Source organism: Mustelus asterias, chromosome 23 (assembly GCF_964213995.1).
Source record: "Mustelus asterias chromosome 23, sMusAst1.hap1.1, whole genome shotgun sequence".
Classification (NCBI taxonomy): Eukaryota; Metazoa; Chordata; class Chondrichthyes; order Carcharhiniformes; family Triakidae; genus Mustelus; species Mustelus asterias.
The window spans coordinates 55,307,668-55,335,289 of NC_135823.1; the positions used below are offsets into that span (position 1 = coordinate 55,307,668).

At 43.0% G+C, this 27,622-nt stretch overlaps 1 protein-coding gene and 1 pseudogene across 9 annotated transcripts in view; one reads left to right on the forward strand and one right to left on the reverse strand.

Moving 5' to 3' along the window:
• Nucleotides 1–27,622, forward strand: part of traf7 (TNF receptor-associated factor 7) — a 69,128-nt gene that overhangs the window by 18,702 nt on the left and 22,804 nt on the right. For 5 of the 9 annotated variants that reach the window (XM_078240691.1, XM_078240700.1, XM_078240695.1 and 2 more), the window contains 7 exons: nt 12,359–12,480; nt 14,774–14,831; nt 19,945–20,036; nt 22,665–22,781; nt 23,431–23,523; nt 26,066–26,099; nt 26,434–26,617. In XM_078240691.1, coding sequence (XP_078096817.1) covers nt 12,400–12,480; nt 14,774–14,831; nt 19,945–20,036; nt 22,665–22,781; nt 23,431–23,523; nt 26,066–26,099; nt 26,434–26,617 — 659 coding nt within the window. In that variant the 5' untranslated portion in view covers nt 12,359–12,399. Of the gene's footprint in view, nt 1–174; nt 248–9,315; nt 9,567–10,990; nt 11,013–12,358; nt 12,481–14,773; nt 14,832–19,944; nt 20,037–22,664; nt 22,782–23,430; nt 23,524–26,065; nt 26,100–26,433; nt 26,618–27,622 lie in introns of those variants that run through there. The other 4 variants (XM_078240694.1, XM_078240696.1, XM_078240699.1 and 1 more) reach the window with 3 other exon arrangements.
• LOC144510961 (U2 spliceosomal RNA) lies at nt 8,705–8,827 on the reverse strand (annotated as a pseudogene).

Sequence of the window (27,622 nt, forward strand, 5' to 3'; positions counted from 1 at the left end):
ATGGACCCATGGGAATCCCCGCCCTCTTTACTGGCCTATTGTTCAATCAAAGCTGCCGTCCTGTGACTGACAGTTCATTAAACGAATCAGCAATTGAGACATCTGTTATCCAATTGCCGGTCTGCATTGACTGAGTGACAGCTGCTTTATCCAATCCGTAAGCTACATCTGTCTGAAATGAGTGAGAACAATGACAATGATGGCGGCAATTCAGTTATGGAAGGAAAAAGGAAAAGAAAAGTGGACAGTGAGTGCCGGATAGCGATGACATTGTTGGACAATACAGCAGGATATAGATAGGTTGGAAAATTGGGCGGAGAAATGGCGGATGGAATTTAATCCAGATAAATGCGAAGTGATGCATTTTGGAAGAACTAATGTAGGGGGGAGTTATACAATAAATGGCAGAGCCATCAAGAGTATAGAAACACAGAGGGACCTAGGTGTGCAAGTCCACAAATCCTTGAAGGTGGCAGCACAGGTGGAGAAGGTAGTGAAGAAGGCATATGGTATGCTTGCCTTTATAGGACGGGGTATAGAGTATAAAAGCTGGAGTCTGATGTTGCAGCTGTATAGAACGCTGGTTAGGCCACATTTGGAGTACTGCGTCCAGTTCTGGTCGCCGCACTACCACAAGGACGTGGAGGCTTTAGAGAGAGTGCAGAGAAGGTTTACCAGGATGTTGCCTGGTATGGAGGGTCTTAGCTATGAGGAGAGATTGGGTAAACTGGGCTTGTTCTCCCTCTGTGTAAAATACATCCCCCTGACATCTGTGTTGAACCTTGCCCCCCTCACCTTGAACCCATGACCCCTTGTGTTCGTCACCTCCAACCTGGGAAAAAGCTTCCCACTGTTCACCCTATCTATGCCCTTCATAATTTTATACACCTCTATTAGGTCGCCCCTCATCCTCCGTCTTTCCAGGGAGAACAACCCCAGTTTACCCAATCTCTCCTCATAGCTAAGACCCTCCAGACCAGGCAACATCCTGGGCATTCATCTGCAGTTAAGTAATTGATCATTTTGTCAGAGCATTTGCTAATGAATGTTTGACATTTTTACTCGTATATCATTTCTCAGTGTAAGCACGGCATTGTTTCTTTGTAATTGCCACATTTCTCTTTTGTTCTGAATCATATCATGCTGATTACAAAGATGATCCAAATAAAACTTATTCATTCATTTAAATTTTAATAATTCATTTATAAAACTAATTGTTTTTCTTTGGCCCCCGAAAATGTGTAAAATATACGATGTGGCCCTTGTACTGAAAAGTTTGGAGACCCCTGGGTTAGGTGAATTGGCCATGCTAAATTCTCCCTCAATCTGCCCAGACAGGTTGTAGAGTGTTGTGACTGGGGGATTTTCGCAGTAACTTCATTGCAGGGTTAATGGAAGTGGACTTGTGACTAATAAATAAACTAAAGTTTAGTATAAAAATAAACTTTTCTGTACAAAGTAAAGTTGTATAATCCAACACAACCGTCAGTGGAAGTTGGAAATTTGAAATAAAAACAAATTGCTGGAAATGCTTATGCCAGCCTCTATGGGGAGAGAGAGAAACAGAAATATTGGCTCAGATTTTTAACACTCCCCTCCAGCGGGCATCATGGTGGACGGAAGTTCAAAATATCACGAGAAGGCCAAAATTCAGATTTACGATCTTGCACTTCAGTGGCGGGCTGTATTTCCCTCCTCAGCATGTTGGGAACATCATTTCATGCATAAACAGGAAAGGCTACCACTCGTTCAATGTACAGTTGGATTTTTTCATTCATTCATTCATGGGACATGGGTGTTGCTGGCTGGCCAGCATTTATTGCCAAATCCCTAGTTGCCCTTGAGAAGGTAGTGGTGAGCTCCCCTTTTGAATTGTTGCAGTCCATGTGCTGTGGGTTGAGCCATTAGAGAGGGAATTCCAGGATTTTGACCTAGCGACTGCAAAGGAACAGCGATATATTTCCGAGTCAGGATGGTGAGTGGCTTGGACGGGAACTTGCAGATGGTGATGTTCCCATGTATCTGCTGCCTTTGTCCTTCTAGATGTAAGCGGTCTTGGGTTTGGAAGGTGCTGCCTAAGGATCTTTGGTGAATTGCAGTGCATCTTGTCAATAGTATATACTGCTGCTACTGAGCGTCGATGGTGGAGAGAGTGGATGTTTGTGGATGTGGTGCTAATCAAGCAGGCTGCTTTGTCCTGGGTGGTGTCAAACTCCTTGAGTGTTGTTGGAGCTGCACCCATCCAGGCAAGTGGGGAGTATTCCATCACACTCCTGACTTGTGCCTTGTAGATGGTGGACAAGCTTTGGGGAGTCAGGAAGTGAATTGCTCGCTGCAGTATTCCTAGCCTCTGACCTGCTCTTGTAGCTTAGATCTGATCCGTTGGTTGTGGGATCACTTAGCTCTGTCTATAACTTGCTGTTTATGCCTTTTGGCACGCAAGTAGTCTGGTAGCTTCACCAAATGACATCTCATTTTTAGGTATGCTTGGTGCTGCTACTGGAATACCCTCCTGCACTCTCCATTGAACCAGAGTTGAACCCTGGCTTGATGGTAATGGTTGAGTGGGGGACATGCCGGGCCATGAGGTTGCAGATTGTGCTGGAGTATAGTTCCGCTGCTGTTGGTGGCCCACAGCGCCTCATGGATGCCCAGTCTTAAGTTGCTAGATCTGTTCGAAGTCTGCCCCATTTAGCATGGTGATAATGTCACATAATACAATGGAGGTTATTCTCAATGTGAAGGCGGGACCTCATCTCCACAAGGACTGTACGGTGGTCACTCTTGTCGATATTGTCATGGACAGATGCATCTGCACCGGCAGATTGGTAAGGATAATGTCAAGTATGTTTTTTCCTCTTGTTGGTTCCTTCACCACCTACTGCAGACCCAGTCTAGCAGCTATATCCTTTAGGACCCAACCAGCTCGATCAATAGTGCTGCTGCTGAGCCATTCTTGGTGGTGGACATTGAAATCCCCCACCCAAGAGTACATTTTGCGCCCTTGCCACTCTAAGTGCTTCCTCCAAGTGTTGTTCAACATGGAGGAGTACTGATTCATCAGCTAAAGGAGGATGGTACGTGGTAACCAGTAAGAAGTTTCCTTGCCCATGTTTAATGTGAATCCATGAGACTTCATGGGGTCCAGCGTCTATGTTGAGGACTCCCAGGACAACTCCTTCTCGACTGTATACCACTGTGCCACTGGCACCTCTGCTGGGTCTGTCCTGCCGGTGGGACAGGACATATCCAGGGATGGTAATGGTGGTGTCTCGGGTGTTATCTGTAAGGTATGATTCCATGGGAATGACAATGTCAGGCTGTTCCTTGCCTAGTCTGCAAGACAGCTCTCCCAATTTTGGCACTAGTCCCCAGATGTTAGTAAGGAGGACTTTGCAGGGTTGACAGGGCTGTTTTGCCATTGTATTTTCCAGTGCCTCGGTCGATGCCAGATGGTCAATCTCGTTTCATTTCTTTGTTGAGACTTTGTAGCAATTGATAAAACTGAGTGGCTTGCTAGGCCATTTCAGAGGGCAGTTGAGAATCAACCACATGTAGCCAGATCAGGTAAGGATGGCAGACTTCCATCCCTAAAGGGCATTAGTGAACCAGATGGGTTTCTCCGACAATTGACAATGGTTTCATGGTCATCAGTAGACTCTTAACTCCCAATTTTATTTTTATATTGAATTCAAATTCCACACTCTGTTATGGTGGGATTCGAACCCAGGTCCACAGAACATTAGCTGAGTTTCTGGATTAATTGTCTGGCGATAATACCACTCGGCCATTGCCTCTGCTCTCTCTCTCTCTCTCTCTCTCTCTCTCTCTCTCGCTCTCTCTCGCTCTCTCTCGCTCTCTCTCGCTCTCTCTCGCTCTCTCTCGCTCTCTCTCGCTCTCTCTCGCTCTCTCTCGCTCTCCTCTCTCTCTCTCTCTCTCTCTCCTCTCTCTCTCTCTCTCTCTCTCGCTCTCTCTCTCTCTCTCTCTCCTCTCCCTCTCCCTCTCCCCCTCTCTCTCTCTCTCTCTCTCTCCCTCTCCCTCTCCCTCTCCCTCTCTCTCTCTCCCTCTCTCTCTCCCCCCCCCCCCATGTGACCATTAGAAACTTATTTAGGTTTGTGCCAGATATCCAGGAAGTGTGCACAACTCATACATGTGAAGTAGATCACAGATCCTGGACATCTTCGAGGGACCACACAGGATCCAGAGTTGGCTCCTCAGTGACAAAGGACATGGCTAATGATGCCCATGTGGTGGCCATAGGTTCTTGCAGAGAAGATACAACAAAGCTCTTGCCACTCCACTACCCGAATATTGGTGGAACAGATTATAGGTATCTTAATGATGCGATTCTGATACCTGGACAAATCTGCATTCCAGTTTATTTCCCAGAGAGTGTAATGGATCATCATTGCTTGCTGTGTGCTCCTTAGCCTGGTGCGCCAAAATGGAGAGGACTCGCCAGATGTTGACATGCACGCCTTCTCCGATGAAGAGGACATCGAAGGAGATGAGGGCATTGAGCCACACCGTGAGCCAGACAAGGCAGGCTTGCTGGAGGTTGTGGATGAATGCAGTGATGGGTCTTCAGCGGTGCTGTCCTTCTGAGGTGTTTCGGGGCTGAAGCAAAGAGCCTGGCTGGTTGAGGGCCTTGGGCGCTTGGCAGAAGTGCCCATGAATGAAAGTAGAGATAATTAGTACATGGCAGGCAATTGTAAAACAGGACAATATACTTAATGTTCTTATCAGAAGGATGAGCTGATGCAAAATCCTCACATAGGCGTTTGGCAAGATCCACATACTCTCTGGCCAGCTCAATGGTTCTGTTCTCAAAGGCAGTGTGGACCTTGAGTTGCGGTACTTAATGGTTGACCTTTGTGCAGTATTAGCATTGACCACCTAGCAAATCAGAGTTGTGAGGTTGGTAGATCCCCTTCAGTTATCACAGAGGTAGCAGACAGCGTGACGGGCCTCCACAGTATCTGGAAGGCATTTCAGTGAGGCATCCCTAAACTTCGGGGCTGCCGTCTTCTTAACTTTCGGAGCCATGTCTTCAGTGGAGCAGTGCTGGGCTGCTTGGATTGAGAATGCTGTGCATGGCTACTGTTCAGATATGGCATCTGGAGTGGGAGAGCAGTGAGCTCATTGGCGGGACAGGTGAATTGGAGGCTGCCCACGATGCCGCATGTTTCCTGTAGGTGCATAATGAATGCGCAGGAAGTGAATGATACAGCGCAAAAATCCACTGGCAAGTAAAACACCGTTTTTCATGTCTGCCGCTGCACTTAGTGAGGGGGGCATCCTGCCCAATGTAATGACCCTTGATGAAAGGACATTGACCTGAAACAACAATTCTGTCCCTCTAACCTACACACCTTTGGAAACTAAGGGGCAATTTATCATGGCTGATCCATCTAACCTGTACGTCTTTGAACTCTGACCTCTGACAAATATGATTGATACTCTCGGGAAATTGTTCACTTTCCTTCTGATCACTCATCCTTCGTGACAGTTAACAAGCAACTTGATTCAATTGGTCACATTTAATCAATGGACATTTGGCTGAAATGAGTACTTATTACCAGTCATAAATTTGTTTAATTTACAGATGAGTCCTGAAGTGTGACAGTTTTGATATAAAAATGCTGGAAAATCTCAGCAGGTCTGGCAGCATCTGTGAAGAGAAAATAGAGCCAACGTTTCGAGTCTGGATGAGCCTTCGTCAGAGTTGAGGGCATAGAATATCAGACAAGATTCATACTGTGAGGCGGTGGGGGGGGGGGGGGGTGGGGAGTAGTAACTGGACAAAGGAAATGTAAATAGTGGTGATGAAGGCTAAGCAAGGTCCTAAAAGTGTCTATTAAGTGATCGGAATGCGTGAATGGCTGAACAGAAGTACAGATTGTTAAGGGACTACCTGAGGAATGTGGCAGTAGCCCTGAACGGAGTGGGGTGGGAGATGTTTGGAGACCAGTAGAAAGCAAATTTAGAGAAATGGAAAAATAGAAGAATAAAAAGTGATGAAAATGGATGAATGAGATGAGAAAGAGAAATGAAATAAAATACAGGGAAATGGGGTGAAGGTAGAGGAGAGAATTCATGCTCTGAAGTTGTTGAACTCCGTGTTCACCCTGGAGGGCTGTAAGGTGCCCAATCGGAAGATGAGGTGCTTTTGCTCCAGTTTGCGTTGGGGTTCACTAGAACATTGCAATTGGCCGAGGATGGATATGTGGACGAGAGAGCAGGGTGGTGTGTTGGATCGTGATACATCTCATACTTGCATCTTCACACTCGCGTGTGATTTACACTGTACTGCATAACCTTCAGAATGAAACTAACAGTTCACTTATATTTTGGAGTTTGCTGCAGACTAGAATCCTACAGTGCAGAAGGAGGCCATTCAGCCCATTGAGTCTGCACCAACCACAATCTCACCCAGACCCTATCCCCAAAACCCCATGAATTTACCCTAGCTAATCCCCCTGACACTAGAAGGGAAAGGTTTGTGCCTGGCATCTAGACTCGCTTTCCGTGTCAGCCCATTCACTTTGCAGCTATGCAAATTAATTTTGTGGAACAACTGCAAATCGGTAAGCAGCAGTCAGGTTTTAAAAAACCTCTTCGGAGCTGGTACTATATGATCCTTTGCACCAGCAATGTCACCTGTAGTGGGATGGTCTAGTTAAATTCTTTCCGTTTTGTAGCAGCTGAGTTCTTTTAATCTCTCTGCCTTGATTGTTAGGCCTGCCTGGGTTTGTACTGCTGGTCGTGCTTTTGGAGGCCAAAGTGATGCTTGCTAACTGCAACTCCCAATCAAACCACAAGGTGCTGATATTTAACATGGCTGTCTTTGGCACGCTAGCAATATAAATAGACTCTGCCAGCACAAAATGACTCTCAAAGTAAATCTGATCAGTTAGATTTTTGTTAAGTAGTCGTCTTTGCCATCTGGTGACCCTCCACTGGAAGGTATACATGTGTGGAGCTAGATTGAGGACAGGTTCAGGGTACAGCTGTGGAGACTAACCTGAGACATCTTGGCTATTGTAACTAGCTGAGCCTCACTGCCTAGATTCACAAAATGCTAAACTAGATGAGGTATGCCCACATTAAATGCTGCTCTTTCAATTTTAATTCATTTCCATTATAACGAAGAAACAAATGTGGAAATCATTGTGCAAGATTTGTCTTTAGAAAAGCTACTGAAAGCATTCCATTCAGATTAATTTGGAGTAAATCCTGCCAAGGGTTACCTGCAGTTTTGCAAGAAGTAATTTGAGTATTGATTTTACTTTTTGATTTAAAAAAAATGTAATAATGAATACAAAGACTTCCAAATATTAATGGGCCTTGGGCCCATCTAATCTGTGTTGATTTATTTTAAATTTCTTTCTTGCTTCCCATATGTCTTTTTTTCTCCTACAGCCTTCACCTATCCCCACAGCCAGTCGGCTCAACTGCTGCCTCACCTCTGTTATTGACATCTGTGCCCTGACCAATTTTCTCATAGTCTCCCATGTTTCCTCAGGATGTTTCTCATCCGCTTTCCTTAAAGCCATGGAGCACCACCTGGTGCATGGTTGGCCTGGCCAATATTAGCCAGATTGATTCAACAAGATTAAGTGTATTCTTTAGCAAAATCCTCCTACTATTCCATGGTTATCTTGAAGAGCAAGGAGTATCAAAGATGGCTTTTTATCATAATAAATTGCCTCTTTGACTGCCCTCCAACCTTTCTGTCTATAAATCTAAAAGAGTTTATACATTTTCTTATCTCTAAGATTGAGGCCCCTCTTTCAGCCATCCCTGACCACCACCATGTTTTCCTCCTCTTCCCTGCTTCCTCAAGGCCCCCCATTAATCCTCACCTGATTACTCTAGCTTTCTCTCATTTTTCTTCGAACACTCTTCGATCATCTTCAAGCTTTTATATTCCATGAGACTAATTGCCTGCACTCTTGATCCTTACTCATTGGACTACTAAACATTCACATCACTCTTGAGTATCATGGCTGCACCAATTCAAGCTTGTGGTGAATATTGGCTCACACTCTTAATTTTAGTCTTCCAGATGATGGAGACACTTTGAAGGCTTGGGAGGTGAGCCACTTGTCATAGCACACTCAACCTCTGCCCTGCTCTTATAACCCAGGTGTTAACATGGCTGGTATAGGTATTTTGTTTTTGTATTTTTATTCCAATTCAATCAAATCAAGTCCAATTCAGAGTCTCAACAAATTGCGACATTCCTGATCCAAGCTGACAAGACAGGGCTCTCACCTCCTGTCTTGGGCTTGATCTACATGATCCAAGCTGATTGGAGTCGGCATAGCTCCTCCTCCAAGGCTTGATCTCATTTGCATCTTAGCCAAAAGGCTGAGATGCTGCTTTTAAAAATTGCTTCAAATGAAGCTAAAATGTAACCTAATGACTTCAACCAAGCACAGCATGTCAATACTACACTTGATGTTAGCCAAAAGACCGAGAACATGGCTGGTCTAGGTATTTTTTTTGTTTTTTTAATATACTTTTCCAATTCAATCAAATCAAGTCCAATTCAGAGTCTCAACAAGTTGAGACATTTCCGATCCAAGCTGACAAGAGAGGGCCTACACTCCTGTCTTGGGCCTGATCTACATGAGCCAAGCTGATCGGAGTAGGCGCAGACTCACCTCCTCCAAGGCTTGATCTCATTTGCATCTTAGCCAAAAGGTCGAGATGCCGCTTTTAAAAATTGCTTCAAATGAAGCTTAAATGTAACCTAATGACCTCAACCAAGCGCAGCCTGTCCATACTACACTTGATCTTAGCCAAAAGGCCGAGAAGCGAGGTATTAATGCAGCTGATCCAAGTAAGCTTGTCAGTACATACTAGATGATATACTTGGTTTCTTCTGCATTTATATTGTTCAGCCTCCTATCAGTTAACCTAGCTATCAAGGGACTCTTTATATTTGGTTCTCAAATGGACTGTGTGTCAATAACAGGTGACGGAGCAGTTGAGCAGATGGACAATGGGAATAGGTGAAGGCTGTAGGAGGAAAATAAGAGATGTTTGGGAAGCAAGCAAGAAATTGGAAAATGCTTCCCCAAACGTGGAATCTTTAATAAAATCAAAGATCCTGACTACGTGCATTTTTAAAAAAAACACAATTTGCTCTGATATTCTGCTTCACGCCTGGAGTGAAACACCTTATGCTAACCAATGCCAAAATCAAATGCAAAAGCTTGCAAACATCTCACATTTCATTGCGAGATTTAAATCAGATAAGATTTTGATATTCTAGAGGTACTTCAGCCATCTTTACTTCTATTACAGGGTTTGATATGCAAATAGTTTGCGTGAAATTGAAGTCTGGAATCATGACCCTAAAAGATATCTTTTAGAACATCATAACACCTTTGAATCATGTAAGAATTGGGCTACTGAGAAAACTAATCTGGACTGGATTATTTCTTGAGGTGGAGTGTTTGGATATTTTGGATGAGCTGAGTGTTAATAATTTCAACTAGCAACATACGAGATATTCTCTAGCAAATATTGCTGGAACAGATGTAAACTGATCAAAGGTAAATGTAGTTGGTAACTTTGTTGTTTTCATAAATATTTGTTGCCAAGTGAAATATGTCAATATTTATCATAGCCAGTCCACCTAACCTCCACCTCTTTAGACTGTGGAAGGAAAGTGAAGCACCCAGAGGAAATCCCCTTGTCTGCGTGGGTTTCCTCCGGGTACTCTGGTTTCCTCCCATAGTCCAAAGAAGTGCAGGTTAGGTGGATCAGCTATGCTAAATTGCCCCTTAGTGCCCAAAGGTGTGTAAATTAGATGATTTAGCCATGGTAAATGTGTGGGGGCTATTGGGATAGGATGGGGGAAAGGGCCAGGGTAAGGTACTCTTGTCAGAGAGAATTGGTGCAGACTCGATGGGCCGAATGGCCTCTTTCTGCACGGTGGAGATTCTATATTGGATTCAATTGTTTGCTTCAAGCCCTTTGTCGCAAGATATTATTTAGCCGTTTGATTGTAATCCTTCAAACCCTTGGTGGAATGAGACTATTTCCTGGGTGATTTTGTATCAAATTCCCCAAAACAAGTATGTGGAATTTGAGCATGAAAGGGTGGGCGTCACTTAAAGTACTGTAACCTGCGGGGCCTTGGACCAAGAGCTGGAAAATGGGATTAGGCCGGATATCTCTTTCTCAACTGGCACAGAAATATGGGGCCAAATGGCCTCCTGTTGTACTGTCAATTTTCTGTCTCTGTTCTGATTAAGTCAAATCTATAAACAAAATCCTCCCTTACATTCTCTCTCCAGCAGCTGTCTACAATAGCACAAACTCTTGATTAGTCACGGGGGAGCAATGGAGGTTTATGACCTTAGTAAAGCTCCAGGTTCCAAATAAAATATATTTGGCGTTTCACATGGTGGGGTGGAACTCTCAGCTCCAGCACAATCTTAAGGCGGGTGGTAGCAAATCAACAACCTATTCTACATCCCACCTGATTGTTCTTTTTCCCCTGCCAAACTTAGAAGTTTCGCCTGAAATATAACTAAATCTATTTGGATTGATGTTGTATGCTCTTCAGTATTTGCATTTTGATCACCAGGTCTATATCCTTCAAGACCACGTGTACACGTAAAGATTTTTTCACCTGATCCATCATCCACCTCCTGATACATCAGGGAGTGACACAAATGAACTCTGCAGTACTCCCTTTGATTTACATTGAGAATTCTGTGTATAGCAGCACTGTTCTTTCTGCCTGTAGATCTGTTGATGCAGAGCCAACACCACATCATGATACAAGGCAGGCCGTCCTGGAATTGGTGCATAATTGGCTCTTTCTATCATGATGATATCTCACATCTTGGAAGGAGCACAGGCATGTGGGACTAACTACACATTTACTCTAGAGCAGGAGGAGCCACTATATCGAAAAGTGGCTCGACAAATAGATGATTCAAAAATTATTGAAGCCCAATGTGATTTATTTTCTGAAAGAGGTAGTTTGGGTTAGTGTTTAAATTTCTGTCGTGAATGAGCAAGGATTCTGATGCACTATTAGATAAAATTTCCATGTTTAGTGCGTTCAACTGTACTCTTACATGTTTGTTCTCTTATATGCATGTGTGAACACAAACTCGTTATTTCTTTGGCTGCCCTTCCCACCCCAAACCAGAAATTGAATCTTCTCCCTTTTGTTCTTTGGCTGTGAGCAGCACCATATAGCAACATTTATTCCCCATCCTTTATTCCCCAGTTGCCCCAAGGGCATTAAGATCAGCGACATTATGCCATATATGGCAAGTTCCCTTCCCATCGCACCACTAAAGCACATGAATGGATCAGGTGGAATTTGATGACAATCTGACGTCTTTATGATCATAGAAACCCTACAGTTCAGAGGGAGGCCATACAGCCCATGAAGTCCGCACTGACTCTTACCCAGGCTCACCCCTTGTCCTATCCCCCTTCACCCTACACATTTATTCCGCTAATCCCCCTAATCTACACATCTTTGGACGTTGCGGGGCAATTTAGCATGGCCAATCAACCTAACCCGCACATCTTTGGAGTGTGGGAGGAAACTGGAGCACCCAAAGGAAACCCATGCAAACACTGGGAGAACATGCAAACTCCATACAAACAGTCACCCAAGGCCAGAATTGAACCCAGGTCCCTGGTGCTGTGAGGCAGCAGTGCCATCGTGCCGCCCATCGTCCCATCATTTCCTGGTGCTAGCCCACAAAGGCCAAATTTAATTCGGTTTCACAATTTGTTATTTAAGTATTTTAACTGTCAATTGCAGGGTTACAAGACTACCATAGAAAGCAAAAGAAACGAAGCACATTTGACCACTTGCTGGTAACTAAAATGTGGCAATTGGCATTTTTGAGGGCATTGAATTAGACATGAAATGTCACAAAAGTACAGTTGAGATTTCTCTGAGAAGGTAATAGGTGGGGTACTGTATATGGTTTCAGTGCAGAATGGATACTTTCTAAAAAGCTGATGTCATGTGGAGTGTTGTTCCATGTTGAGGCAACTATTTCGAGTTTTTCTAATTTGCTATCTATATTTAGTGCATTATAATTTGACATATAGTAAACAAATTACCCCATTAAAATAAGTCAAAATGCAGATTCAATTCACGAGCAATTTTCCATCATTTTTATTCCTGTATATAGTGTCCCTACATTATTTTTTTGGTGATTTCTGGCTTACATCTTTGTTTCCTGAGTATTGTACTCAAACTGAAAATGTCATGTTGCTATTATGTGCCTTGAAAGTGGTTATCATTATCCTTGTATGTAACATACACATGAGTGTTGTTCATAATTTTGTTTTTCTACAATAGGGAATGGACTTAAAATAGAAGACTGGTTGTTCTTCTAGATTATGAGCTCAACCAAGAGCAATCGCTACAACCGTTTCTCTGGAGGTGCAGCAAACATACCGGCTATAGACAATACAAGCATTGTAAGTATTCATGTGTCATGTCAAGTGATTGATCTGATTAAATGGTAAACCCAAGAATTTAGAGTTCTGTACACTACTGCCTTGGAGCCATAATGTTTTCTGAAATTGCCTGAAATCGGAGCAAATAGAATACTACAACATGTACCATTAAAGGTTTGTAGTGAGTGAATGTGCCACAATATGCTGGGGCATGGCTTTAAGCTTGCATTCCCTTTACATTGATGAGTTTCTATTTTCAGTCATGTCAATGTTAGGTGATAGCACATGGTGACAAAATGCTATGCCGGAAGAATACAAAACTGTAGGGTGGGTTTTGTTAGCTATTCCCACCATTTTGCGCAGCATTGGCAGAGGAATGGGGACAGGGCACATCTTACCTGAGGACATTGTGTGAGAGAGTGAAACTCAATGAGAAAACAAGGGAAATATAACTTGGAAGAGGGCCTGTGAAGTCACAGTGATCCAGTGAGTTTAAGTAAGCTTCAGTTGGGTTGCGGTGCTGCCACTGCTGTTAGCATTTCTGACTCCGATTTCCACTTGTGGATATTGGATAGGAACAAGATCAGAGGTGACAGCAAATGTTTTCACCCTTCCCCAAAGAGTGGGATAGCCTGCTGACAAACAGTAAAGATGTGCTTGTGGACAGTGGCCATTTGGGAATGGCATTGGTTCATATGTGGGAACTTACCCCAGTGGCAAATCACTCCCATCTCGAGAGGAGAGCTGGAAAATATTGCCTTAAAAAGTGGCATACTGAAATTCACCCAGAAAATCTCCATCCCTACAATTTAAAAACGTGTTTTCTGGACAGCGCTTTTCTTTCGGTTTATTATGCATTTTGTTCTTCTGGGTGTCAGTGTCTTATTAATTACATTAAGTAAGTTTAAGTTTATTTATTATTCACAAGTAAGGCTTACATTAACACTGCAATGAAGTTAGTGTGAAATTCCCCTAGTCGCCACACTGCAGTGCATGTTTGGGTCAATGCTCCGAACCAGCACGTCTTTCAGACTGTGGGAGGAAACCAGAGCACCCCAAGGAAACCCGTGCAGACACAGGGAGAACATGCAAACTCCACACAGACAGTGACACAAGCTGGGAATCGAAACTGGGTCCCTGGCGCTATGGGCAGCAGTGCTAACCACTGTGCCACCATGCTGCCCTTATGCTTTGATGGCAATCATATTGTTAAATAGATGATGGGTAGTTGTACACCTATGACTAGGAATATTTCCTTTTCCTCTGACGAAGAGTCATCCAGACTCGAAACAGAAGCTTTGTTCTCTCTCCACAGATGCTGTGAGACCTGCTGAGATATTCCAGCATTTTCCATTTTTGTTTCAGATTCCAGCATCTGCAGTAATTTGCTTTTATATTTCCTTTGAGATGTGGTTTTGTTTGACACAGTGTCCCTTTAAGAGGCTACTCTTTTACTTTGTCCCTCAGTTTAGTTGATTTAGATTAATTAGTTCACCATTATGCTCACAGGAGTTTAAATGGGGATAGCTGTAGCACTGGTGGGTTAAAGTGGTGTAGACTGAACTAAATCAATAAACTATCTTCAGCAAAGAAAGCTGCTGTCTCTTAGTTTTAACTCTGGGTGGATCCAGTTAACACAGGTGACTGAGGAAAGAGATCACCATATTGTAAGTAACATTTTGTTAAGTTAACTGCATGAAATTGTGGCATTTTATAATTGCCAACGTGCCTGAGTTTCCAGAGATCCCACACTGTTGTTGGAAGTCCTGTAGGGAGAGACAACTGGTTCCCAGGCTGCTGTGACCCTGGCCACAATCCTAAATAACAGTGCAGGATCATTCATGCGTGGCAGGGAAAAGAGAAGATTTTAGTGTTTGTGCGATTTGTGGCATTGCTGAGCTGTGAAGGCAGAAATTCATAGCAACATCTTACCACAATATTAAGGGTGCTTGAGTTTTTAAATCAATAATTTGCTATGCAATCTATTATTATTGGGAGACTGGGGCACCCCACTGGGATATGATCTCATTCTGGGGCATGGAAATTTATCTACATCGTACAAATGTATTTACTTACTGTTGGGGGAGAAGGGGGGGGGGGCAACATGACAAGACATCTAATGGATTACATCATCCTGCCAGTCTTCCCTCTCTTCTTGTGATGTCCATGTGGGGCAAAGGGGCTTGCCCTCAATTTTGACAGAATTTATCCAGATATACAACAAGTCAATGCAAAGTTCTAGCCTGTATCCTGATATTGCATCCCCTTCCCCAAACCAGGAATTTAAGCCTTTTTTGTTTTCTTTCAAAAACAGACAAGAATGGAAACCACTTTTGGCCCAGCGTATTCCACTGTTACTACCATCACTAAAGGTAAATATGACTATTACTGGCGACTGAGCAGGTTTGTGTGAGTGTGCAGTCAAACTGTAGCCAATATTCAGTTTGAATAGAGCCATCAATTCCTGGTGGTCACACATAACCGAACACTAAATATTGAAATGTACCTAAGAAGGATCTAGTTCTGTATTGCATTGGGCTCTCTGATTGAGTTAGTCAACTCTATCATCAATTTTGTAATTTTAAAAATGTTTACGATTTTAAAGAGTGTACAGTACAACTCCGTAGCATTTTTTTCAATGCATTCACTACTGATTTAAATCTTATGGTGCATATCAGATTGATCTGATGTAAAATGAACTAATGTGCAGTAAAACAAGTCTAAATAATCACCTGTCAGCCTATAATTAATTCAATGCATTTTGTGGCGGGGGAAGCGAAGAATCCACTGACAGGCAAAAAGTTGGAAACACGTCGGTGCAAAAATAGTTTGTCATTCTTCCGATGGTGGGTTAGATACCCCGCTGCCTAGTGGCCTGAATGCCATTTGAATTCATCGCCATTTCATGAATGCTCATTAAAGCAACTGCTTGCTGGAATCCCGTGATGCCTTCCAATTTTGCCAGCGCAAAATTACGTCAACCTGAAAAGAAGCGGTGTGCGCAGGTTGGATCTCAGTCCACCCATGACTTTGAGGTGAGTGCAACATACAAAACCTACCTACCGCAGCACTGCAACAAATGCCACATTACTGGGGTTGAACAGAAAGGGGAGCAATGGGAAAGGAAAGCTGTGTGAGGGGTATCAGGGGGAGAAGGGGGAATGATGAAAGGTAGAGGGGCAAGGAGGTGGAGGAGGATGGGGAACAATGGAAGACAAGAGGGTAGACCGAGGAGTGGAAAGCTGGAGCCTGACAAGTGTACATGAAACACTGACAAGGAGGTGAAAGGGATAACGCCTTTATGAATGAGAGAGAATGCATATGGACTCTGGAATAGGAAGGGGAGGTGGGGGTTGCCTTGGTAGGTAACTGTGCACACAGCCTTCAGGTAGGATGTGCAGTGGTCCACATGGGGCATGGGTGTGTCACAAGTGTTAGGCTCTGGTTGAGGAGAGCTGGAATATCTGCCACAACAATTGTGGGATCCAATATTATTGGGGGAAGCTAAGTAACAATAGGAGTAAGTTCTATCTTCACGTTGTGAGGTTGCAGGTATATTTCTGGTACACGGACAGTGAGGGAAGGAACATTGAAGTTCATTCCAAAGCATATTGCAGAATCGCCATCTTGCTCTACCACAGTTATAAATTGAAAGTAGCAGCGAATCTGATCGGGAGGGGTCTGAGGCAGTGCGGGAGAAATGTGTTGCTAGGCTAAGGTATCCCTTTTTGTGTTGCCCTTTAACTGGTGCTGTAGCAGTGAGCAGAAATCTGCTTAGTGAGAAAGGAGGAAAGCATTCTTATGAAGAAAGCCCATGCTTTCATCGGTGGTGTAATAGAAGTACTCAGAACACTGGCTTATCGTCATAGTTGCTACATCTTGAGGGTAACCCATAGGGATTAAAAATTTGGGAATGCAGGCAATCGTGAGGGAGGCCAGTGGTTTTGAAGGTGACCGCCACACTCAGTTTCTTTGCCAGTGGGTCTTTCCAAGGATCAACAGGGGATCTGTATTGCATCACTCAGTTCACAATGCATTGATGTATAAAGTAGGTCACAGCTGCCCTTAACAGGAAGGCACATCAGAGTGTGAGGCTTGCACTGGATGAAGGTAGCCAGGCTGTGAGATTCACCAGCCTCACCATCATCTCAGGATGCCTAAAAGTGCAGGGTGTAATAGACTGCACCCAGATGGCTTTACAGGCTCTATGGTAGCAGCCCCAAATGTTTAAAAACTGCAGCGGCTACCATTCCATCAGTGTACAATTTGTGTGTGATTATCAGAAACACATAATGCACGATTGTGCACAGTACCCTGGGATTGTCATGTGAGTCACTCCCAAGTGCCTGAGATTTTTGAGGGCCAACATGTCTGCAGAGATGGCTACTTGGGGTTAAGGGGTACCTAGTGAAACATCGGCTGATGACACTGATACATCGACTTCAGAGTCCTTCCGAGGAGAGGTACAATGCTGCTCACAGCTCCACATGCTCCCTTGCAGAGCAGACCATAGGGTTTTTTCTGAAGATGCTTGAACCCCTCAAGTGGCTTCTACAACATACGGCCGAAAGGGTTTCCTGTATCATTGCAGTGTGTTGTACCCCTCACAAACTGGTGATGCAAAGAGGTGATTCCTTGCCAGAGGGTGAAGTGCAGGAGAGTAAGAGCTCAGTGGAGGATGAAGATCCAGAGACCCAGGAACCTTAAGAGAGCTGAGGGTCAGTATGAACACGAGGATGCCAAAGAGGAAGCAAGACATGGGCCGTGATACTTTGATTGCTGACAGGGTCCAGGAAGTGCAAAATTAAGGGAGGGCATATGGCCACATTTTTCCCCACCCTCAATGCCATTCGCTTTCAGCTCAGGGGATGTCCAACCACTTGCAGTGAGAAAGATTCCAGTATTTGCACATTCTGGCCTCATGAATTGCCAGGCCATAATCCCTGCTTCAGTGCACGGTGCCCTGTGAATGCACTCACTCTGGGATCTCAGAGTCCACTGAGGAACAAGAGTGATGCAAGAGATGCTTTGAAGCATTCGCTGCCAGATAATGATGCAAACGTTGCGACCACTGAGTTGGGGGACATGACTACGGTTCTCCTCTCCCATGCATGTTTTCTACCATTACAGCTGAGGAAACACAGTCGCTAAAATATCAATGCTAATGAGCTGCTGTCATGCAATGGTCTTCCTTGAGGAAGTAGGGTTAGAAGTGCATACATCACACACTTCAAATAAAGATTTAAACACATCTCCCTGACATCACACAAGGGTGCGGAGACTATTTCAAGTGAAGTATTTCAAGCAAAGTGCTTCACATGAATGCTAATCTCACAATGGGACACTTTCACTGAGTGGTAGGATGGCTAGTCCTCAACATAAGAGGATTCCAATGCACAAATTCACTTTGTCTCCAGTTGACCAATATATTTACATAACCATGAAATGTATTCAGAAAAGTACAATTTCTTTACAGTGATAGCACGCAAGTGACCCAAAAGTTTCATCAAAATTCCTTAACATTCCTAACCCTTGTGCTACTCCTGGGTGCAGCCCTAACATCTGCAGCAGAGGTGGAGGTAGCCTGCTGATTGATAATCCCTGATGTCTGCAATTACTTTATCAGATATCCTCTGGTAGCCTGAGGGGCCTGGCTTGTTAAAGGTGGCTTGCTCACGGGCAGGTGCACCCTTGTCGGTCTGAGCAGATGGAGTGGATGGAGTCACAGGAAGAGGGGCCTGTGATGGCTGCACACCCTTGGTGTGTCCCGAGAGGAGGCCCCGGGTGTTCGTCTGACGCACATCCTCCCTGTGGGCGTCTTGATGGCCCTCCCCTGACTCCCTGAGGAGATGGTGCATCTGGAGGGAGGTCAAGATTCCCCCTCCCCGTCACCAGCATCTTGATGGTGCCCACCAGGAGTGTGACCATGGAGCCAGGGCCGAGTGCAAATCTAACAAAACTTGCTGGACCAAGATCTTTGTGGTGATTGCCAACCCTCAGTGATGTCCTCAAGGTGCTCGCATGTCAGGCCAAGACATCAGACAGAATGCGGAGTGACTCCTTTGTCATTCGCTTTTGTCTGCTGAAAGACTGTTGAATCCCTGCCTTGTGTTCCACTGCCTGTTATTGCATCTCCAGCATGAAGTTGTCGGCTGCTCACAGAGGCTCATCATGTGACTGGGACTGATCGGGTGACTATTCTCCTCAGCCTTGGGCTGTCCCAGCCTCAGACCTTCTCCAGAAAGTGACCCTGAGCCTAATCTAAAGCTGTGTCCCTCTGAGGTGTGCATCCCTGTGCTGGTGGAGAGTGCTGGTTAGTGCAGTGGCAATTCTTCCAGTGCTTCCTCTTTGGATGTGGTCATTGATGGGCAGACAAATTGGCTCCCTACCCACCAAATAATTTGGTCTGGTACTAGCCTGTGCATAATTAATGAGCTTCCATGTGCAGAATCGGTTGCAAGTTCCCATCATCCTGAGCAGTGGGTGGATGCTACCGAAAGCGCCCGTCACCTCACTTTTGTTTCAGCTCATAGTGACGTGTTTATGATCATACTAAAACCCAGAGTTAGTCGTGACACCAAAGTAAGCCACCTTTGGTTACTCTTCAGTGGTATGATTTGCAGAAGGTGTTCGGTTAAAAATAATGAAACGTTTTATCTGGCCTGTCTTAATGGATGTTAAGTTTGTACACTGTGAGATCAATGTTTTGTTGATTAGTATAGAGTTGGTTTGATGAAGTACTGAGAACAATTAATTGTATCATTATGACAGCATCCCTAATTGCTATTTTTGAGGCAGGAGTCCCTAGCCAACTGCACCACACAACATGAGAAAGGAGATGGGTACATATTTTGCTGTGATTGACCCATCACTAATAGTGCAAACTTTTCACCTACTAAATGTCAGGCATCTTCAATCCAAACAGAGGAATGTGTTACATTTATACCAAAGTCATAGACAGAAGCACCAATAAAATAATAGCAAGTGCACTGGCAACCTCGTAGATTAGAACAGAACTATTTGGTTCCATGACCCTCAAACTTTTCTGGACTGTGAGAAGAGAGAAAGACCGAAATGTATCTTGAACAGGTGTCTCAGCCTGGAAGTGGGATTTTTAAAATGACCTAGAGGTGGGCTGCTGAAATAAATATTCACAAGTTGACTTGCGCAGAGTTTTGGTCAGGACTGTCCAAAGTGTAATAGGCTCTGGCTATATTAGCCACAGTACTTGCTGTACCTAGTAAAAATTAATCACTATCCAGCCACCAGCAACTGAAATGCTAGATTTTCTGTTGTTGGCTATTTGGTTGATTTCTAACAGAGTAAAATGCTTGGACAAATAACGAGTTGATGCATTTAAATTATTTAAATTTCCTTCTGTGAGAAAAGACAATAAAAGGACATTGATTTGTGCAGAACACTGAAGTGCCAGTGTTGGACAATTATAAAGTGAAGGAGGGCTTATTTTGTTCTGTTGGTACGCAGCTGATGGGACAAATACCTTCAAGCAGCATCGGAGGACCCCATCATCCTCCAGCACATTGACCTATTCACCAAGGGATGAGGACGATGCAATGGTACGTAATTTACAGCTCCTAGTTTCTTTTGACATCCTTAATATTGAACTGTCTCACCTTGTCCTCAAATCCTATATCCGTACTATACCACATCTGAGTTCTCCATTCTCTTGAAAATCTTTAAAATTTCTTCTAATGTTCTCCCTGTTCTCCAGAGAATAATAACTCCGAGCACACAAGTTTACCTGATAACTTAGTCCTCTGTGTTCATGGAATTGACCTTGTATCCCTCAGAATTCTCTCTAATGTTTCCGCTTCCTTCCTGTAATACAGATAAACATGAATACAACACCCCAGATGCTGTCTCATCAGGATCAAATTCAACTTTAACATTTGAAACTTAGACTTCAAAGTCACAACCTTAGCCGCACATCCCATGTTTTGTTACTTTCTTAGCTGTATATTTTGAACTGACAGTTTTACTGACCTATCCACCAAAACCTTCCTACTTCTGCTTGTCCTACTTTCACCTCGGGCATATTCCCAATAAATATGTGATCCATATTCTCATTTTTTTAATCTTAACTTGTCTACATTGAATTCCTATCTGCCACCTCTTTGCCCCTCTGTCCATCTGTCTGTGCATGTCCTTTGGATTATCTATTTGTTTGGATCATCTCGAGCTACACTAAGTTTAGTATGGTCTTCAAACGTGGACATCTTGAACAATATTTCATCATCTTAAAAAATGGATAAACATTTCAATCGGTGATGGCTCCAATGCCAACCCTATGGAACTCTACCAGTAACCAGCGTGCACTCTGTTGCTTCCCATCATCTTAGTACCTCAATTTGTTGTCTAATGTTTAGCCATGTGTCCATCCACTTAATTATTTTGCATTCTGTCCCTTGGGCCATGCACTTTGTAGATCAGTCTGTTTAGCAGGACAGTATCAAATGCCTTCCTCAAATACAGGTAGATTCATCATCCTTATGCATAAGATCTGTTACCTCCTCCAAACATGTCTAAAATAAGTCAACAATAACCTGCCCCTCTGAACCCATGTTGTCTTTCTCTAATCAGACCATATCTTTCCCGATCCCTTAATCTTCCTCAAAAGTCTTTCAGCATTTCCCCACAATCAAGGGAGATTTGTTTTCTCCCCTGTTTGATTTAAGCAGCTACACATTGTTTGCTAACACATGATGATGACTGGATCCTTGTCAATTTTGAATGGCGCTAGGTCAGATATATTGAGAATCATCTGGTTTCACTTTCAATCATTTAAAATTGTGTTGCAGATTTACAGAATAGGACTTAGCTGCTTGTAAGAACAGTGGAGGGATTGCTCTGAGGCTCAGAAGGATACTGCTGAAAGAAGTTGTTCAGTGGAACAGTGAGATTTGACCACTTTCCACTTTCTTCACCATAGTAAATGGCTGCACCATATCTAAATACTTTCAATGAAATGGAGAAAAAATGTACACTATTGAATTACTAGTCCTTTGTTGGGATTAGTTACCATTTGTGTCTCTAATAGCATGTATTGTTGTTGTTGGAATGCTGCATTCAGTGATCATGGTGCGTCTGCTGATAAGAGCAGCATAGACCCTGCAACTAACCAGTTTTTAAAAATAAAGAACCTGCTTTTCTCTCAGCCTTCAGTTCCTCATTCAGTCTTCGATCAGATAGATGTGATAGTTTGCTATGGAGTGAGTTCGTTTAGATTTGAATTTAGTGAAGTTGTTAATTTATTTTTCTGGAACTTGCCTCACTTATTCAAAGTACTTTCCTAACCACTTAAATGTTTCAGAAAACAAAAGACAAACTTTTTGAAGTTGTCTGCGTAAAGCCTGTTGTTGGCATAGCTTATTGCCCTTGGTTAGGCCCCCAGTACAGGAAACAGCAAAGTGCGACTCATGTTAATTGAATAGCAGGAAATCACCAGATTTGATGGAATAGAAAACTTGGCAGAAGGGTTGCAGTGATTAGGACAAGTGCTCCTGCACAATGCTTATGGCGTCGTAGTTAGCCTAGCAAATGCCTTCGTTCATTTTTAAGAATGCAAAGACACGAGTTTAACTAAAGTTGCAAGGTAAATTAATCTCTCTTTTCCAATAAAAAATATATATGATACTAGATTTTATTTTGAATTGCTTCTGTTGTCTATAAGGGCTGATTGCTTTCACACCATTACACTGAGCTGGGCTTTGATGTGCTATTCCTAGCATACAAGTCCTTGTGGTAGTCATTTGTATGGCTGTATTTTTAAATGGTTAGATATGTGGAACAGTGAAATAATTCATACTCCCTTTGCAAATGTGTTTAGTTTATTTATTAATGGCACAAATAGGTTTACATAAACACTGCAATGAAGTTACTGTGAAAATCCCCTGTGGAGTGTTGTGTTGTTACACAGTGAATGTTTTAGTAGGAAGAGAACTTTGGGACTGAGTTCGTTAGAATAGCTTGATTATGTATTTTTAATATATAAACGGCATCATTAAATTGGTTATTAGTCAATTGTAATGAAAATGTTCCCATTTGGTGTTGATCATTTATCTATTGTACTTAAAATAAATGAAGGTGTTAGAATGATATACATGCTAATGATTAGTGTTACACCAGTGGACATTAAGTCTTCTTTGTGTATGCGAAATGCAGATGATAGTGATGTGTTTTTGCAGCCTCCAATCAGTACTCCACGTCGGTCAGACTCGGCGATATCTGTACGGTCTCTGCATTCAGAATCAAGTATGTCTCTGCGATCAACATTTTCTCTACACGAAGAGGAAGATGAGCAGGTGTGTGAATTATCAGTTTTGGGAATTGCTAAGTGGGAGAGTGGGAAGATAAGAGTTGGTTCTGTTTAAAGTGGTCATGGGCATGAACCTTATAAGATTGTTCTATACATAGCATTTTCTTTTGCGCACTCCTTTAATATGCTTTTTGGTCTAAGTTAAAAATGTGTCCACATCTAGTCAAGGGATACAAAAAATTAATTTGCCACAAAATTGCTGCAGGCTTTTGTCGAGAACTAGAAGCACAACAAGGCTTTCCCCAGTGCTCGGCGGACAAAATCCTCAAAATGATTAACAGATTGCCTTTTCTGATCTCTCCAAAAGCTGCCTTTCTTGCTCTTTATTTGTAAGATTTTACTGAGAAATTTGAATCTAGTAAAACCACTTCAGGAAAATAGCAGAGTCAAAAAGAAAACCAGCAAGTTAGATGGAATGGAAAACTCTGCAACACAATTGCAGCGATTAGGACAAGCGCTGTTGCATAATGCTTATGTTGCCGTGTTAGTGGCTAGTTAAATGGACTGAAACCTAAAATTAAGCTAATTTGCAATTTCTGTGAAGTAAAGCGTAGTTTACAATTTGTCAGCATATTTGGTGCCTATATTTTGTATGGTGATCTACTGTACTTTAAGATCTGCTCTGTTCATTTCAGGAGCCTTTGGTTTTTGCTGAACAGCCTTCAGTGAAATTATGTTGCCAACTTTGTTGCAGTGTGTTCAAGGATCCTGTCATCACAACTTGTGGAGTAAGCATTACAATTCTGAATTTTAATACATTATTAGAATGCACTGATGCATTTATTGCAAGGGAAATGAAATATAAAAGTAGGGAAGTTTTACTGCAGCTGGACAGATTCTTGAGACCACATCTGGAGTAGTGTGCAGTTTTGGTCTCATTATTTGAAAAATATATATATAATTGCATGAGAAGCAGTTCAGAGAAGGCTCACTGGACTAATTCAGCGATGAAGGGCTTATCTAATGAAAAACGTTGAACAGGTTGGACCTATAGCTATTGAGGTATAGAAGAATGAGAGGTGATTTTATTGAAACATGTCGATCAGAATTATCCGACCTCACCCTTAGAATCCCTACAGTGCAGAAGGAGACCATTTGACCCATCGTGTCTGCGCTGACTCTCCAAAGAGCAACTTACCCAGGCCCTATCCCCATAACCCTGCATATTTACCCCGCTAATTCCCCATCACTTCTTGGGACACTAAGGACAATTTGCCATGGTCAATCCACTTTACCTGTTTATCTTTGGAGTGTGGGAGAAACTGGAGCACCCGGAGGAAACCCATGCAGACAGAAGGAGAACGTGCAAATTCCACACAGTCATCCAAGATTGAAATCAAACCTGGGTTCCTGGCACTGTGAAGTAGCAGTGCTTGCCACTGTGACATGGTTGGGATTCTCTGGTCCCGCGAGCCACATTCTTCATTCTCACTGGCAGCAGTGATAAGATTGGAGAATTGCGACCATAAGATCCTGGGGTGACTTGCTGGGATGGATACCAGAAGGATGTCCCCACTTATGGCGGAGACAAAAACTAGGAAGACAGTTTAAGGATAAGAAATATCTCTTTTAAAATGGGGGAGAGGAGATATATTTTCTCTGAGGATTGTTAGTCTGTGGAATTATCTTCCCCAGAAAGCAGTGGAGACTGGGTCATTGAACTTAGTCAAGGTAGAGTTCGATAGATTTTTGATGGACAAACATTATGAGGGGGGCAAACAAGAAAGTTGAGTGAAGGCCACAACCAGGTCAGCCATGATTTCTTTGGCAGAACAGGCTCAAAGAGCAGAATGGCCAACTGCTCATAAGTCCACTGTTCCTATGAATTGTTTGTGTGGTCAACACCCTGAAAGTTTGGATTCACTCCTGATTAATAATCCTGAGCAGAATAGTAGAATTTTTGCAGTAAAATAGCAAAACGGTGTTTTTCAAATTTCCCCTGAAGAAATTTTGCATAATATTTTGTCAGCGAGAAATGTCCACAGCCTTTGTCATCCATCAAAATTTCTGATATGTGCTTTTTGAAGGGGAGCTTCCTCATTGAGAGTGGGAACTCAGTAAATGACTGGTGTCAAATAGTGAACTTAGGGAAAGGAACACAGTAAAAACTTTCTAGAAATATATATAGAAATCATAGAAACCCTACAGTGCAGAAGGAGGCCATTTGGCCCATCGAGTCTGCACCGACCACAATCCCACCCAGGCCCTACCCCCACATATTTACCCGCTAAGCCCTCTAACCTATGCATCTCAGGATTCTATGGGGCAATTGTTTTTTTTTTAACCTGGCCAATCAACCTAACCCGCACATCTTTGGACTGTGGGAGGAAACCGGAGCACCCGGAGGAAACCCACGCAGACACGAGGAGAATGTGCAAACTCCACACAGACAGTGACCCGAACCGGGAATCGAACCTGGGACCCTGGAGCTGTGATGTGAATCATATTTTATTCTTGGCATTTAAATTGTACTGCTTGGGCTCACTGCTCCATGGGACCCAGATTATATTTTTAAGTTTACAATTTTTGTGTGGGATGGATTGGAGGAATAAGAAGCTAATCAGTATTTGGTTCTCACTTTTGTCCATAAACTTCACAATGCAAGATCATTTTTAGCAAAGTAATAAACAATCTGCTGTTTCAGGTATACTAAACGTTCAGCAATAATTATATTTGGTGTTCAGCTTCTGAATGCAACATGGCTTTATTGCCACTTTTCCAGCTTATCTTGAAATGTCATTTGCAAAATGGTCTCCTTGTTTGCTGCGCAATGTTAAAGCTTACACTCAGGAAGGCGTGAATTTTGCTTGTTAGCGTGGAAAATCCCTTCAACAGGAAGTAGGCATGCTGGACATGATGTTGAAATTTGGCAAATGTTTTCAGTGTATTGCGCAGCTGCATGTGTTAGGAAGGAGAGGTGATTACATGTCATAAAAATTAAACTTGCCGTTATCATGCTAGTAGCCAGTGCTGGGGAATAAAGTCCACACTTTGCTGACTTTCTGAATTGTTCATAGCTTTTACTGTAATATGAGTGAATCATTGATGTCTGGTTGGGGGAGGTCACCCTGTTTACAGAGAGTTGGCATTTATTGTTTCTTTTTGTTGCTCAGGACAGGAAGGAAACCCTTGCAGTTTATCAACTTTAGTGCACAAAACATGCTGCTGGTCTGAACCAGTTTAATCCACACCTTCCAGTCCTTGTTAACCTTTCTTGCAGTGATTTAAAATGGCACTTGGTAACACTGGTGTTTCTCTTCTCTTAAATAGCATACATTTTGTAGAAGATGCGCCTTAACGTCTGGTAAGTTTTTGCTTTTGTGTACCAAAGTACTCTAGAACCAAAGAATCCCTATCTCATGCAATTTTTTACAGTGTGTGATCACACACCTTTTACAGGGATTGTTCTGTGATCAATGCAACATTATATACTCCACATAAAACATTTCACTAAATGCGTCATAAAAATTGTTTCAAGCTTTGTAAATGTACAAACCACTTCAAAACAACCACATAAATATTAACAAAGGTCACAGTGGTTTATTGTTTGGAAGTCCTAAATTTAAAAAAATGTTATGCAGAGTCTAAATAAAAATACACTGCTGTGTGGTTTTAATTAAATTTCTTTGTGTTCTCAGAAAAATGCCCGGTTGACAATGCAAAGCTGACAGTGGTAGTTAATAACATAGCTGTAGCTGAGCAGATTGGAGAGCTGTTTGTCCACTGTAAATATGGCTGCCGGCCAGCTTCAAATGGAAAACCGGGGGCCTTCGATGTTGACCCACGCGGATGTCCATTCACCGTTAAATTGAGTGGTAGAAAGTAAGTTCGTACTTCACCTTCCTAAACGGGTGCATAAGTTGTCTCCACTAATTTAACACGCTGTTTTTAAACAAAATACAGAAGCAGGTCACCTTTTAGTCTGGATTTTTTTCTTTTCCTGTCCTGCTTTGTAAATAGGTTTTTTGGGAGAGAGGAGGAAGAGGGTATGTGTGTGGGGCTCACTTCCAGTCTCGGGGTTCTCACTCACTCTCACTCACTCATGCACTGATTCACTCACTTCTCACCTGGGCCCATGCTCTTTGCTCATCTTACCCGAGAAGGTATTTAGGACACTGAAGAGATGAATTTCGTCACTATGTCCTGTCTGAGTCTCTGGGTGGGGGGGTGGGGTGGGGGGGGGGGGGTGGGATCAGCAGGGATCAGCCACTGCTCCAACCCTGCTGACTCTTGTGGCCTCCCTGGTCCGCTCTGCCGTCTTGACCCCTGTGCTCCTTTAGGGGCTGGCATCTGTGCAGGAGGGCAAGAGAGCAAGACCGTGGCCAAAAAGAACACACACCGTAAAAACAAAGAGAAGCCTCACACCTTCACCCCGGTGAGCCTATCAGCAGCAAATGCAGGTGAGAAACACTCTGTGATTGGAGGAGCAGCTCTTTGCAGAACCCTTCATTGAACTTAACTGTAGTTGAAATGGTGAGTCCATAGGCCAGATGCAGAGACTTGTAGGACCGGATTGCGGCCTGTAGGCCATGGCTTGGACAAGCCAGCTTTAGTGCATGAAATAACTAATTCATACATGAAGAACTTGTGGGTAAAGTACTGTGAATTGATTTCTGTATGAGATTTTGTTTGAGTTTAGAATCCAGATCATATTGCTCAGTATCGATACAAAATGAACAAACATTTCCTCAATAAACTCTTCGTAGTAAAATTGTAAAAAGACTTGCTAATGGAATGAGTTTGTAATCTTGATATAAATAATGAACAAAGTTGTTCCCAAAAGTAAGTGTAGAATAAAATAATCTTATCCGAATGAGTTGTCTTTCT